We start from the raw sequence: 17234 nt of genomic DNA, 5'->3' as shown, positions 1-17234 counted from the left end.
CCAGCCCATGTGGGGGTGGAGGGGAATGAGGCAGTTGATGTACTAGCTAACCAAGCACTAAGTAGTGGGGGTGTTGATGTTGTATTTTCAAATGCCAGGCATGTTACTAATCATGTCATTGCTACATTGGCTGGACATACTATAGACCAAGTTAAAGTGTACACACACAGTGGGGAGAACCAGTATTTGATACACTGCCGATTTTGCAGGTTTTCCTACTTACAAAGCATGTAGAGGCCTGTAATTTGTATCATAGGTACACTTCAACTGTGTACGGAATCTAAAACAAAAATCCAGAAAATCACATTGTATGATTTTAAGTAATTCATAGTGATGTTATATATAGGCCTCAACCACTACCATGAGTGCACTTGATTCAGTGTATCATGCAGCCCTCAGGCTCATTGCAAATCAAAAAAGTTTGATCTCTACAGCGCTGTTGGCTGGTCGTCATTGACCTTGCGTAGGCTTAAACACTGGGATACACTTATTTATAAGGCCACATTGGGTAAAATGCCATTTTATCTCTGTTCTTTTTTTAGTCAGGTCAGTAAATAAATATAAATTACGGTCCCATTGTCGTTTGTACCAAGAATTAGAACAGGACATGGTAGAAATAGTTTTAGTTACTCACCACCGTGGTCCTGGAATTCTCTCCTGAACACTTTAAAATGTGGTGATCTAGTTTCGTTGGTGGAGTTTAAACACTTGATCGATGTCTATATCATAGAAGAGTGTAATTGTTTTTAGGACAGCTGTTTTTAGTCAAGACTTTCGTGTTTTTAACGTAAAATGTTTTTGTTGTACTGTATGTGTTTATAGTTTTGTTTAATGTTGTGTTAGTGTATGTACGTTGTTTTGTCTGAAACGTTGTTCCCCCTGCTGCTATTGGACCAGGACTCTCTTGAAAAAGAGATGTTATCTCAATGAGAAATAACCTGTATAAATAAAGGTACAATTTTTTTTTTTAAATGAGCAAGGCAGGGGCAAAAAGCAGGTTAAAAGCCTGATATGGACAGTGATGGTGTAGAGATGACAGGAGCAGGTTAAAAGCCTGATATGAACAGTGATGGTGTAGAGATGACAGGAGCAGGTTTAAAGCCTGATATGGACAGTGATGGTGTAGAGATGACAGGAGCAGGTTAATAGCCTGATATGGACAGTGATGGTGTAGAGATGACAGGTTAATAGCCTGATATGGACAGTGATGGTGTAGAGATGACAGGAGCAGGTTAATAGCCTGATATGGACAGTGATGGTGTAGGGATGACAGGTTAATAGCCTGATATGGACAGTGATGGTGTAGAGATGACAGGAGCAGGTTAATAGCCTGATATGGACAGTGATGGTGTAGAGATGACAGGTTAATAGCCTGATATGGACAGTGATGGTGTAGAGATGACAGGAGCAGGTTAATAGCCTGATATGGACAGTGATGGTGTAGAGATGACAGGTTAATAGCCTGATATGGACAGTGATGGTGTAGAGATGACAGGAGCAGGTTAATAGCCTGATATGGACAGTGATGGTGTAGAGATGACAGGTTAAAAGCCTGATATAGACAGTGATGGTGTAGAGATGACAGGTTTAAAGCCTGATATGGACAGCGATGGTGTAGAGATGACAGGAGCAGTGGAATAGAGATACTAAGGGCAGGCAGAGGAAAGTCAGGGAGGGGAGGACGGTAAGGGAGGGACAGAAGAGAGGAGGCTATTTTTACAAGATTAAGTGTTGGACACAGTCTGTTGAATGAGACCTTAAATGTGATAGGATGTGACGCATCCAACAGGAAAGTGTGATTATTGCCAGGAAACAGAGACCGTGGAGCATGTGTCAGTGTGTGCAGTATGAGAGGGAAAGAGAGAGGTTGAGATCTAGTATGATGGAAAAGGGAAAACAGGAAATTCGTTTCAAGATTATATTGAGTAGAACGTCTTTTTATATCGTCTCAAATATGTTGTTATCTTTTTTTTTAAGAGCAACGCGTCTGGCAGGTAGGGTTTAGTTTCTCTCTGTCTCCTGCGGCCCACACTCCAGTACAGTAGTCGGCGGTAACGCACCATCATTTTGGATGCCAACCGTCGATAAACCCAACCGAAGAAGAAGGACATCTCTTATATAACATTCACAACTGAAAGTAGGCTACAGTTTAACTGATAGATCAGACCTTATTATAGATTGTTAAATCGTTCCTTCTAAAACACATAAGTCTATCAGACAAAAAAGGTAAGTGTAAAGATTTTATTCAAAGATTATTTAATAATGAGCTGCTTGGCCTATCATTAGTGAGTGACTCATAATAATTTTCATAATCACATGCAGTAAAATTTGAGAGTTATTCAAATTTTGACTGTAGCTCATTTGTCTCAATGTGGATTATATTATTATATTATATTATAATGGGTGGGGTTTTATCTCTTGGGGAAGTCAGAAAGGAAGAGAAAGATGATTCAAATTGTAAATGACTTTTTGTATTTAGTGGTAAGGTTGCTGGATTGTGCCTGAGGAAGTTGCCTACTCTACTCTACTCTCTTTCACCTTCATGATGTTAGATGTTGGATTACATTGAATTTGCAATCTAGGATTGGATTACATGGCAAACAAGTAATTACACTACCAAGATTTGAATTTGTTCAACTAAGATACTACAAAATGTAGTTAATTAAATTACTAGTTGAACTATATGTACTTCACTACTCCCTATCACTTATCAACACTGTATATCGCCAACTACTGGAACTACACACTGCAAACATTTCATCTGATTGCAATAACTTCCTTGTCTTTTTCGACATCAGACCTGCCTCATTCTCACTTAAAACATGTTTTATGTTTTAATTGGCTAATTTACATTCTGTTAACATTATTAACGTCAGACTCCAGATTTAGATCATCAAATAATAGTTTTGATTTTTTTCAAAGGTACTTTAGTTAAAGGGGTAATCAGCTACATCCCATTTTTGGATGTATACATTGATGATTTGTACCCATTGATTCTTGAAGAATACTGTATAACTTATAAATGCCTCATGAGCTTAGTTCAACTGTCATACCCTATCAGAACCCCAAATATAAGTTTGTTTTACTCCAATGTTTGTGAACAAAGATAATGTAAACAAACACTATATATCCTCAATACATGGTTAAGACGGTCATGTTTGATATCATGGATGGTTCCTCATTCTATCCAGCTATCTATCTAGCTCTTGTCTATGAATTTGAGGGGTTACATTTCTGCAGCTCCATCCCTCAGTTCTTTACAACAACTAAAATGGCTGGGTGCCCACTTTGTCGTTTAAATCGCAGATTGCTCCTTTAAGTTAAGACTATCCAAATGGCTTGTTATTCCTACCCATTTTCATTGATATATTTATATGGATATTCTACTTTATTCTCTTCAGATAAACAAACAATATTTTTCACAGTTTGTTCAGCAAACCTCCTCAATGACTCAGCTCCACCTGCTGAAGGTGCTTAACGCTTGTTGTTTCCTATAGTGATCCTCGGGACATCTTAAGACGAAAGTGATGGCTGAGTCAAGAATGGCAGAGTCACCGCACCTTAGGATTGTCCTGTTAGGCAAGACAGGCGTTGGGAAGAGTGCATCAGGGAACACCATCCTGGGAAGAAAAGCGTTTCTGTCCAAACGGAGTTTAGTCAAAAGTGTGACAAAAGATTGTGCAGAAGAAATGTGCGTAATTAATGGTCGTAATATCTCTGTGGTGGACACTGTGGGTATTTTCAGCACTAACAGCTCTGATGGACTGATTGAGGCAGAGTGCAAGCGGGCCATGGAAGCTCCTGTCCCCTGTGTTTTCCTTGTGGTAATAAAAGTGGACAGGTTCACAAAGGGAGAGCAAGAAGCCGTGGAGAGAATTGAAGACATAGTTGGTAAAGAGGGAATGGAAAGAAGCTGTATCCTGTTGACACATGGTGACATGGCAGATGAGCTGACAGTGGATGACATGATTCAAGAAGAAGGAGCTGAAGACTTCCGTGAAGCAGTGATGAAATTCCAGGGGAGGTGCTATCTGTTCAACAATAAGATAGAGAGTCGTGATCAGGTTAACAATCTTCTGACCAAACTAGAATCACTCCAAAAGACTAGTGAGTACTGTAAATGTTGTTCCTGTAGAAACTGTTGTTAAAGACAAGCGGGTTAAAGTGTGTCTTCCATTTGAAAAGGACATCTGGGGATAATTAATATAATAACATGATTAATTAATTAATATAATAACATTATTGAGACAATTGTCAGTATCAGTCGTTCTATTAACTCAAAAAAAAAAGTGTTTTACAAATTTGCTTTTTCTTCATCAGCTTCATCAGCTTCATCTTCTTCATCAGCTTCATCAGCTTCATCTTCTTCATCAGCTTCCAACATGAATTCAGAAAACACCACGGAGAGCTCAGCTGAGAGAAGAATTGTGTTACTGGGCAGAAGTGGAGTTGGGAAGAGTGCATCAGAAAACACCACGGAGAGCTCAGCTGAGAGAAGAATTGTGTTACTGGGCAGAAGTGGAGTTGGGAAGAGTGCATCAGGAAACACCATTTTGGGTCTGAGAGGATCAGAGCAGTTCAGGTCTGACTGTAGCTTTAACTCAGTAACAGAAAAAAGCGAGGCCAAATCAGCAGTAGTGGCAGGAAGGGAAGTCAAGGTGATAGACACACCTGGCCTCTCCAAGGGGAAACACACTCCTCAGCATGTGTTTAATGAGATGATGAAGAGTTGCCTGCTCGCTGAAGAGGGGCTGCATGCCTTTGTCTTAGTGATTGAGCTGGGCAGGTTTGAAAAGAATGATGATGAGATAATTTACTTACTGAAAAAGGCATTTGGTAAGGAGGCCTTAAAATATGCAGTGGTTCTTTTCACACATGGTGATAGACCCAGCAGCCAAAACATTGAACAAAATATACAGGCAAACGAGGATCTTAAAAACCTTGTGGAAATGTGTGGTGGCAGATACTGTATCTTCAACAACACATCCATGAACAACAAACGGCAGGTTAGGGAGTTGTTTACGAAGGTAGATGAGATGGTACAAGTCAATGGTGGTACAGCCTATGTTGGTGAGATTGTCGGCATAGCGCGCACTATCATGCGAGAACTAAGAGAGTCCGCTACAGATTACAGCGATAGGCTGAGTACTGCCTGGAGACGCTTTTGCAACTGGGTGGTCACCATCTGGGTGGCAATGTGTGAATCTTTTACACGTTTTTTGGAAAACACCATCATCCTTGCCAGAACATTTCCCCACAAACCTGCCCACAATTACAGCGATCTTTCACAAATGTGCTAATTCACAGGTCATTTTAATCATCTGGAAATATTTACAGACAATTGAGGATACATTTGAAAGGTTATTTTCGAGGTACCCATGTTGCTGTAGATACTTGTTAGTGGATAGAACATAATATGGGGTGGCAGGGTAGCCTAGTGGTTAGAGCGTTGGACTAGTAACCACAAGGTTGCAAGTTCAAATCCCAGAGATGACAAAGTATAAATCTGTCATTCTGCCCCTGAACAGGCAGTTAACCCACTGTTCCTAGGCCGTCATTGAAAATAAGAATCTGTTCTTAACTGACTTGCCTAGTTAAAGGTAAAATATATAAGAATTGTGCAAATTTTGCTGCAGGACTAGACTACCAGGGCAGTTGTAATCGGAGATTGCAGGACTATCAGGGCAGGTGTAATTGGGAGGGATTAGATGGGGAGAAGGATGTGACTGAACAAACTATCACGTGTTAATGTGTAAGGATGAATGACATCACACATCCCTCAAATAATCTGTCTCATTTATTAACAGAGTGCCAAGGTGTTCCATCTAATTTATTAACAGAGGGCCAAGGTGTTCCATCTCATTTATTAACAGAGGGCCAAGGTGTTCCATCTCATTTATTAACAGAGGGCCAAGGTGTTCCATCTCATTTATTAACAGAGGGCCAAGGTGTTCCATCTCATTTATTAACAGAGTGCCAAGGTGTTCCATCTCATTTATTAACAGAGTGCCAAGGTGTTCCATCTCATTTATTAACAGAGTGCCAAGGTGTTCCATCTCATTTATTAATAACAGAGTGTCAAGGTGTTCCATCTCATTTATTAACAGAGTGTCAAGGTGTTCCATCTCATTTATTAATAACAGAGTGTCAAGGTGTTCCATCTCATTTATTAATAACAGAGTGCCAAGGTGTTCCATCTCATTTATTAACAGAGTGCCAAGGTGTTCCATCTCATTTATTAACAGAGGGCCAAGGTGTTCCATCTCATTTATTAACAGAGTGCCAAGGTGTTCCATCTCATTTATTAACAGAGTGCCAAGGTGTTCCATCTCATTTATTAATAACAGAGTGTCAAGGTGTTCCATCTCATTTATTAACAGAGTGCCAAGGTGTTCCATCTCATTTATTAATAGAGTGCCAAGGTGTTCCATCTCATTTATTAACAGAGTGCCAAGGTGTTCCATCTCATTTATTAACAGAGTGCCAAGGTGTTCCATCTCATTTATTAACAGAGTGCCAAGGTGTTCCATCTCATTTATTAACAGAGTGCCAAGGTGTTACATCTCATTTATTAACAGAGTGCCAAGGTGTTCCATCTCATTTATTAATAGAGTGCCAAGGTGTTCCATCTCATTTATTAACAGAGTGCCAAGGTGTTCCATCTCATTTATTAACAGAGTGCCAAGGTGTTCCATCTCATTTATTAACAGAGTGCCAAGGTGTTCCATCTCATTTATTAACAGAGTGCCAAGGTGTTACATCTAATTTATTAATAACAGAGTGTCAAGGTGTTCCATCTCATTTATTAACAGAGTGCCAAGGTGTTCCATCTCATTTATTAACAGAGGGCCAAGGTGTTCCATCTCATTTATTAACAGAGTGCCAAGGTGTTCCATCTCATTTTGTAGTTCACAGAATGCAGACGTGTTTTAATTTTTAAAAATTGTGTTTGGTTTCTTTTATCGTTTGAATTATACTGAACAAATGTATATAAAACGCAACATGTAAAGTGTTAGTCACATGTTTCAATAGCTCAAATAAAAGATCCCAGGAATGGTCCGTACGCACAATAAGCTCAATGCTCTAAAATGCACAAATCAGTTTGCATCCCTGTTAGCGAGCATGTCTCCAGCCTAAGGCTGGCCATCATTCATAAATATACACACCAAATAAATAACGGCCCGTTTTTAATGTCAGGTAAAAAGTGTTATTGTAACTATTGTGAAACACATGTCCTGTACAGATGGGAAATGGTTTTTGTACTCACTGTCCAGTAGAAGCTCTAACAGCCTCTCTACTTTACAGTTCTGAGAATATGCAGGACTTGTCTTTTGTTTGTCCTGGGATAATGTTGTGAACTCCTATATTTATTCAACCTTTATTTGGACAGGGAGTCATGCTGAGACCAAGGTCTATTTTACAGATGAACCCTGTATACACCTCAATACTCACCTCAATACTCACCTCAATACTCACCTCAATACTCACCTCAATATTTACTCAATACTCACCTCAATACTCACCTCAATATTTACTCAATACTCACCTCAATACTCACCTCAATATTTACTCAATACTCACCTCAATATTTACTCAATACTCGCCTCAATACTCATCTCAATACTCACCTCAATACTCACCTCAATACTCACCTCAATACTCACCTCAATACTCACATCAATACTCACATCAATATTTACTCAATACTCACCTCAATACTCACTTCAATATTTACTCAATACTCACCTCAATACTCACCTCAATACTCACCCCAATACTCACCTCAATACTCACCTCAATATTTACTCAATACTCACCCCAATACTCACCTCAATACTCACCTCAATATTTACTCAATACTCACATCAATACTCACCCCAATACTCACTTCAATACTCACCTCAATACTCACCTCAATACTCACCTCAATACTCACCTCAATATTTACTCAATACTCACCCCAATACTCACCTCAATACTCACCTCAATACTCACCTCAATACTCACCTCAATACTCACCTCAATATTCACTCAATACTCACCTCAATACTCACCTCAATATTCACTCAATACTCACCCCAATACTCACTCAATACTCACCTCAATATTTACTCACCATCAATACTCACCTCAATACTCACCTCAATATTTACTCAATACTCACCTCAATACTCACCTCAATACTCACCTCAATATTTACTCAATACTCACCTCAATACTCACTCAATACTCACCTCAATACTTACTCAATACTCACCTCAATAGTCACCTCAATACTCACCTCAATATTTACTCAATACTCACCTCAATACTCACCTCAATACTCACCTCAATATTTACTCAATACTCACCCCAATACTCACCTCAATACTCACCTCAATACTCACCTCAATACTCACCTCAATACTCACCTCAATACTCACCTCAATACTCACCTCAATACTCACTTCAATACTCACCTCAATACTCACCTCAATACTCACCTCAATATTTACTCAATACTCACCCCAATACTCACCTCAATACTCACCTCAATACTCACCTCAATACTCACCTCAATACTCACCTCAATACTCACCTCAATACTCACCTCAATACTCACCTCAATATTTACTCAATACTCACCTCAATACTCACCTCAATATTCACTCAATACTCACCTCAATATTTACTCAATACTCACCTCAATACTCACCTCAATATTCACTCAATACTCACTCAATATTCACCTCAATACTCACCTCAATACTCACTCAATACTCACCTCAATATTCACCTCAACACTCACATCAAAACACGAAAAGCAAAACACAATCAAAACAAACACATGCTTCAGTAATAAGGTGCTCGATATATTTGAATTGTATATGATGACAATTGGCCCAGTGTCGTCCGGGTTTGGCCGGGGTAGTTAACCCACTGTTCCTAGGCCAGTTAACCCACTGTTCCTAGGCCAAAACCCACTGTTCCTAGACCAGTTAACCCACATGTTCCTAGACCAGTTAACCCACTGTTCCTAGACCAGTTAACCCACTGTTCCTAGGCCAGTTAACCCACTGTTCCTAGACCAGTTAACCCACTGTTCCTAGACCAGTTAACCCACTGTTCCTAGACCAGTTAACCCACTGTTCCAAGGCCGTCATTGTAAATAAGAATTTGTTCTTAACTGACTTGCCTAGTTAAATAAAATAAAAACATTTCAACTTTAAGGATATTATGAGATTTTTTTGGTCCGTTTCAAAATTTGATTGTGTATGGAGGCCTTATTTTATAAATGTTTTTATAATTTTTTATCTTTCTAAATGTAATGTATCTCACTGTTTCTTGCGCATTTAATACATTATATTACATGTTAAACAGCAAAAGGTTTATGAAATAATAAAATAACTCTTTCTCTCATCAAGCGCTTCTGTGTTTCATGTCAGAACTTAGCAAGAGATCTCTCAACCAGTTTCCCGATTGTTGCATTCCAAAGTCTTATCTAGCTGGTTTACACTCCCTGCCTGATGTTCTTTCTCTCTCACACACACACACACACACACACACACACACACACACACACACACACACACACACACACACACACACACACACACACACACACACACACACACACACACACAGCGAGAGAGACTATGCTTATGTAATGTGATCATGCGCCGAATACAAGAAGTCTAAACTTAACAGTGAAATGCTTACTTACGAGCCCTTAACCAAAAAATGCATTTAAAAAGTTATAAATTAAATAGTAACACAGTAAAATGACACAATAAAATAATATACAAGAGGTACCAGTACAGAGTCTGTGTACTGGGGTACGAGGTAGTTGGGGGAAAAAAAGTTTTAAAGTATTCAGACCCCTTGACTTTTTCCACATTTTGTTACATTACAGCCTTATTCTAAAATGGATTAAATGAAATAGAAACTCCGCAATCTACACACAATACCCCAATAATGACATCACAATACCCCAGAATGACATCACAATACCCCAATAATGACATCACAATACCCCAATAATGACATCACAATACCCCAATAATGACAAAGCGAAAACAGGTTTTTGGAAATTTTAGCAAATGTATTAAAAATAAACAGATACCTTATTTACTTCAGTATTCAGACTCTTTGCTATGAGACTCGAAATTCGGCTCAGGTGCATCTTGTTTCCCTTGATCATCCTTGAGATGTTTCTACAACTTGATTGGAGTCCACCTGTGGTAAATTAAATTGATTGGACAAGATTTGGAAAGGCACACACCTGTCTATATAAGGTCCCACAGTTGACAGTGCATGTCATAGCAAAAACTAAGCCATGAGGTTGAAGGAATTGTCCATAGGGCTCTGAGACAGGACTGTGTCGAGGCACAGATCTGGAGAAGGGTACCAAAAAAATGTTTGCAGCATTGAAGGTCCTCAAGAACACAGTGGTCTCCATCATTCTTTAAATGGAAACAGTTTGAAACCACCAACATCTCCTAGAGCTGGCCAATCTGGGGAGAAGGTCATCTCCCTGACCAAGGACCCGATGGTCACTCTGACAGAGCTTTAGAGTTCCTCTGTGGAGATGGGAGAACCTTCCAGAAGGACAGCCATCTCTGCATTCGAGACCTGAAAATAGCTGATGCAGCAACTCTCCCCATCCCAACCTGATAGAGCTTGAGAGGATCTGCAGGGAAGAATGGGAAGAACTCCCCAAATACAGGTGTACCAAACTTGTAGCGTCACCCTAGAAGACTTGAGGCTGTAATTGCTGTCAGTGGTGCTTCAACAAAGTAATGAGTAAAGGGTCTGAATACTTCTATAAATGTGTAAAAACCTGTTTTTGCTTTGTCATTATGAAGTATTGTGTATAGATTGACGAGGGCAAAAACCCCCCAGATTTAATTAGTTTTAGAATAAGGATGTAACCTAACAATGTGGAAAAGTCAAGGGGTCTGAATACTTTCTGAAGGCCCTGTATATGTAGGTAGGTGGTGAACGTCTGGGTAGCCGTTTAACTGTTCAGCATTGTTATGGCTTTGGTGTAGAAACCGTTCAGGATCTGTTTGGTCCTCTAGTACCGCAGAGAGAAAGGACTGTGACTTGGATGGCTGGAGTCTGACAGTTTTTTAGGGACTTCCTCTGACACCGCCTGTTATAGTGGTCTTGAGTGGCAGGAAGCCCAAGTGATGTAGTTGTCCTCTGTAGCACCTTGTGGTCAGATGCTGAGCAGTTGCCATGCCAAATCTTTTCAGCCTCCTGAGGGAGAAAGCGGCGTTGTCGTGCTTCACGATTATGTTGGTGTGTTTGGACCATGATAGGTCCTTTAGTCATATGGAGATGGAGGACTAATGGGACAGGAACTAGGCCAGGACTAATGGGACAGGAGGCTAGTCCAGGACTAATGGGACAGGAAGCTAGTCCAGGACTAATGGGACAGGAAGCTAGGCCAGGACTAATGGGACAGGAACAGGAAGATAGGACAGAACTAATGGGACAGGGACAGGACTAATGGGACAGGGACAGGAAGCTAGGCCAGGACTAATGGGACAGGAAGCTAGGCCAGGACTTAATGGGACAGGAAGCTAGGCCAGGACTTAATGGGACAGGAAGCTAGGCCAGGACTTAATGGGACAGGAAGCTAGGCCAGGACTTAATGGGACAGGAAGATAGGCCAGGACTAATAGCTACCTAGCTAACATTAGCATGTTCCTTAGCACTACATAACCAAAAGTCAGTGGCCACCCGCTTGTAGGACATCTCATTCCAAAATCATGGGCATTAATATGGAGTTGGTCCCCCTTTGCTGCTACAACAGCCTCCACTCTTCTGGGAAGGTTTCCACTAGATACTAGTGAGGTTGGGCATCTGGCCTGACAATTAAGCACTGATGTTGGGCAGTTATTCCACACACTGAACAAACCATTTCTGTATGGATCTCGCTTTGTGCATAGGGGCATTGTCATGCTGAAACAGGAAAGGTCCTTCCCCAAACTGTTGCCACAAAGTTGGAAGCACAGAATCGTCTAGAATGTCATTGTGTTTTACTGTTAAGATTTCCCTTCACTGGAACTAAGGGGCCTAGCCTGAACCATGAAAAACAGCTCAGACTATTATTTCTCCTCCACCAAACTTTACAGTTGGCACTACATATGCACTACTACAAACCATATACGTTTGTCGGACTGCCAGATGATGAAGTGTGTTTATCATACCAGAGAACGTGTTTCTACTGCTCCAGAGTCCAGAGGCAGTTTGTAACTCGGTAATGAGACTTGCAACCGAGGACAGACGATTTTGACACGCTTCGCGCTTCTCGGCGGTTCAGTTCTGTGAGCCATTGTTGCTCCTAGACATTTCCACTTCACAATAACAGCACTTAGAGTTGACCGGGTGCAGCTCTAGCAGAGCAGAAATTTGACAAACTGACTTGTTGGAAAGGTGATGGTGTCTCATTGAAAGTCACTGAGCTCTTCAAGGCTTTTTTTTAGTTTCGTTTATTATTTTGACCATTTAAAACAAACAAACAAACATAACACTTGAAATAGCCATAAATGCACATGACTAAAATCGAGGATAACACAGAATACAGTCTGGGACTTATTTCCATTGTGGTCTTCTTGAGACAAGATGGCTGGACAAGATCGAACACAGTTGAACACAGTATGGCAGTGAACAGAGAAGAAGAACATCTATCTCATCAAAAACAGAGAAGAAGAACATTATCTCATCAAAAACAGAGAAGAAGAACATTTATCTCATCATTCCAGTTACATCATAGGGGTTATTCATATGGGCACAGAAGACAAACATATTTGTACTGTATGTTTAAAGCTGCCCAGAGAGGATGTTGTTTTTATAGGCAGAGGCAACTCATTCCATTCTGAAGCTCCAGTATACAAGAAAGTACCTTTCCCAGCATTACTCCTGAACCTGTATAAGCACACATCAGCAACACCTGATCTGATGCTGTGATTGTGTGCATACCTAACACGCCTCAACATGCAGCCAGTTTAGTTCCTGAAAGCAGCTCTTGCCTATGTGAGTGCGTGGACTCACCTTCAGTACTACCCTGATCAGCTTATTCTGGGATATCTGGAGCTTCTCCTTCATTAGTTTAGATAAGCCCCCCAAACCAGGAAGTACTAGCGTAGTCAAAATGGCATTGAATGAGGGCAGTAGCTAGCACTTTCATGGAGTCCAGCAGCTTTGACTTTCTAGCTAAAAATGTAGTCCTGGCATGAACCTTCCCTAGCACCTTATTGGTTGGCCATGCTCACACCTCCCAAGCTTCCATCAAGGATACATTCCAAGTAGATAACAGAGGTTTTAGTAGTCAGCACCTCACCCACTAACTCCACTCTGATTTCAGAGGACCTACTCATTTTAGATCTGGATCCAAAAATAATTGCCTCAGTTTTCCCAAAGTGCAGAGATAGCTTATTATCTCCAAGCCATTTGCTAATGTTAGTCAGCTCTGTGATAAGTGTACTCTCCAATGTAGTTTTACCTTTGTGAGACACCAGAAGTGTAGAGTCATCCACATAAAGAAAAAGGCAAGAACAAGCATCTTTCATATCGTCAATATACAATATTCTACTGCCAATGTTTGTCTATGGAGATTGCATGGCGGTGTGCTCGGTTTTATAAACCTGTCAGCAATGGGTGTGGCTGAAATAGCAGAATCCACTTATTTGAAGGGGTGTCCACATACTTTTTAATGTATATATATATATAGTGTAGCTAGCTCAGGACACTGCAATGCTAAGGACACTGCACTAACTAGGAAGCTAACAAAGGCAGCTGTTTCATTGAAACTGTACCGTTTGTCATCGGAAGGAGACCAAGGTGCAGTGTGGTAGGCATACATTCTTCTTTCGTTTGAAATGTTACACCAAAAAAACTATAAACAATATAACGAACGAAAAGCTTTGTCGTGCAAACTACACGCACTCAAACAAAGACAAGATCCCACACTGAAGGAGGGAAAAAGGGCTGCCAAAGTCTGATCCCCAATCAGAGACAATGAAACAATGAAAGGGAACCATACTCGGCCAAACACAAAGAAATAGAGAACATAAAATGCCCACCCAAATCACACCCCGACCTTACCAAACATAGAGAATAACAAGGATCTCTATGGTCAGGGCGTGACAGAAAAGATCTAATCCATTGTGATTTAATTATAATACTAGCTACAGTTAGCTTGGAGAAAGTACTTAGTGCTGTGTGCATTGCGTCTGTGCACTTAGCTAGCTAATACAGTGCCTTGCAAAAGTACTCGTCTTTCTTGGCGTTTTTCCTATATTGTTGCATTACAACCTGTAATTTAAATAGATTTTTATTTGGATTTCATGTAATACACAAAATAGTCCAAATTGATGAAGTGATTTTGTTTTATTTCTTTAAGAAAATAAAAATAACTAAAAACTAAACGGAAAAGTGATGCGTTCATATGTATTCACCCCAAAATAAGATCTGGTGCAACCAATTACCTTCTTCCATATGTTTGGGGAGTCTCCCACAGTACCTTCTTCCATATGTTTGGGGAGTCTCCCACAGTACCTTCTTCCATATGTTTGGGGAGTCTCCCACAGTACCTTCTTCCATATGTTTGGGGAGTCTCCCACAGTACCTTCTTCCATATGTTTGGGGAGTCTCCCACAGTACCTTCTTCCAAATGTTTGGGGAGTCTCCCACAGTACCTTCTTCCATATGTTTGGGGAGTCTCCCACAGTACCTTCTTCCATATGTTTGGGGAGTCTCCCACAGTACATTCTTCCATATGTTTGGGGAGTCTCCCACGTGCCTTTTGGTGAACACCAACGTGTTTGCTTGTTTGTTTCTTTAAGCAATGGCTTTTTCTGGCCACTCTTCCATAAAGCCCAGCTCTGTGGAGTGTACGGCTTAAAGTGGTCCTATGGACAGATACTTCAATCTCCGATGTGGAGCTTTGCAGCTCCTTCAGGGTTATCTTTGGTCTCTTTGTTGCCTCTCTGATTAATGCCCTCCTTCTGCCTGGTCTGTGAGTTTTGGTGGGCGGCCCTCTCTTGGCAGGTTTGTTGTGGTGCCATATTCTTTCCATTTTTTAAATAATGGATTTAATGGTGCTCTGTGGGATGTTCAAAGTTTCAAATATTTTATAACCCAACCCTGATCTGTACTTCTCCACAACTTTGGCCCTGACCTCAGGGCCAAAGTTGTGGAGAAGTACAGATCAGGGTTGGTTTATAAAATAGTTAGATGTGCCAAGCTTATAGAGACCCCAAGAGACTTGCAGCTGTAATTGCTGCAAAAGGTGGCTCTACAAAGTATTGACTTTGGGGGGTGAATAGTTATGCCTGCTCAAGTTCAGTTTTTTTGGTCTTATTTGTTGTTTGCTTCACAATAAAACATGTTTAGTGTCTTCAGAGTGGTTGGCATGTTGTGTAAATCAAATCATACAAACCACCCCAAAATCTATTTAACACCAAGACACACCACACCACGACACACCAAGAAACACCAAGACACACCACACCACACCAAGACACACCACAACACACCAAGACACACCACAACACACCAAGACACACTAAGACACACCACGCCACGACACACCACACCACACCACGACACACCAAGACACACCACGACACATCAAGACACACCACACCACGACACACCACACCACGACACACCAAGACACACCACGACACACCAAGACACACCACACCACCACACACCACCACACACCACACCAAGACACACCACGACACACCAAGACACACCACACCACCACACACCACCACACACCACACCAAGACACACCAAGACACACCACACCACGACGCACCAAGACACACCACGACACACCACACCATGACACACCAAGACACACCACGACACACCATGACACACCACACCACGACACACCAAGACACACCACGACACACCAAGACACACCACAACTCACTAAGACACACCACGACACACCAAGACACACCACGACACACCACACCACGACACACCACGACACACCAAGACACACCACGACACACCAAGACACACCACACCACGACACACCACGACACACCACACCAAGACATACCAAGACACACCACGACACACCACGACACACCAAGACACACCACGACACACCAAGACACACCACGACACACCAAGACACACCACGACACACCACGACTCACTAAGACACACCACGACACACCACAACACACCACACCACGACACACCAAGACACACCACGACACACCACGACTCACTAAGACACACCACGACACACCACAACACACCACACCACGACGCACCAAGACACACCACGACACACCACGACACACCAAGACACACCACGACACACCAAGACACACCACGACACACCAAGACACACCACGACACACCACGACTCACTAAGACACACCACGACACACCACGGCACACCACACCACGACACACCAAGACACACCACGACACACCACGACACACCAAGACACACCACACCACGACACACCACACCACGACACACCAAGACACACCACGACACACCAAGACACACCAAGACACACCACGCCTGGCTACAGCTGCAAAAGAAGAAACCTACGCTGGCCATTTGTGATATTCTTCAATATCTTGAACATCTCGGCATAAAACGTGTTTGTCATCTGGATGGCGTTGAACCCAGATTGGAACAGAGGGATGCTCCAGAGGAGACAGCTCTTTCTCGAGGAGCTGGGCGAGGCATTGGTAAGACCTCAAATCCAGAGGAGGCAACATATCCCAAGGACCCCAGCTTCTGCAGCCATTGATAGGAGGATTCAGGAAGAGGATGCTGGTGCCCCATCCGCCCAACCCACAGAACCAACAACTCCAATACCAGAAGTATGTGTGAGTGATGTTGTTGCATGTGTGTGTCTCACTCTCCTACCTTGGACTGATGTAACTATCTATGTGAGTGAGTGAGATGTTAGTAACATTTCTGAACTAAGGAGGGAGGGAGGTGTTAGTAAAATTCATTCTAGATTGCAGCCGGTAGCAATAAGAAGAAGAGCTGTGATGTGTGTGGACCCAAGAAGGACAGGAAGACACAGTACACAAGTATCAAGTGCAAGAAATACATTTTGCAACACACACAGTAAACCTTTGTCCCTCATGCGGTGTGTAGACCAGCCTTAATTTGTGTTCAATGGGGCTCATTTATCATTTCCATAAAATACTGTATGTAAAATATGTCCTTCCAATTTGTTCAGTTCAAC

The 17234-nt window shown here is 41.6% G+C and overlaps 1 protein-coding gene across 1 annotated transcript; it reads left to right on the top strand.

The window, feature by feature from the left end:
* Positions 1-1713: 1713 nt before the first annotated feature.
* On the top strand, positions 1714-6035 carry LOC112237817 (GTPase IMAP family member 8-like). The gene is made up of 3 exons (XM_024406416.2): positions 1714-2226; positions 3498-4107; positions 4321-6035. The coding sequence occupies exons 2-3, from the start codon at positions 3528-3530 to the stop codon at positions 5298-5300; spliced, it is 1560 nt and encodes a 519-aa protein (XP_024262184.2). The 5' UTR covers positions 1714-2226; positions 3498-3527; the 3' UTR covers positions 5301-6035.
* Positions 6036-17234: the final 11199 nt, after the last annotated feature.

Source organism: Oncorhynchus tshawytscha, linkage group LG30, assembly GCF_018296145.1.
Source record: "Oncorhynchus tshawytscha isolate Ot180627B linkage group LG30, Otsh_v2.0, whole genome shotgun sequence".
NCBI lineage: Eukaryota > Metazoa > Chordata > Actinopteri > Salmoniformes > Salmonidae > Oncorhynchus > Oncorhynchus tshawytscha.
Note: the sequence above shows the minus strand (reverse complement) of the source record. Positions and strands in the feature narration are given on the sequence as shown.

Excerpts from the sequence above, each read along its gene's own strand:
- LOC112237817 (XM_024406416.2), top strand. The coding sequence starts at position 3,528 with ATGGCTGAGTCAAGAATGGCAGAGTCACCGCACCTTAGGATTGTCCTG. Across the intron at positions 4,108-4,320 it reads AGAATCACTCCAAAAGACTA|CTTCATCAGCTTCATCTTCT; the intron begins GTGAGTACTGTA and ends TTTCTTCATCAG.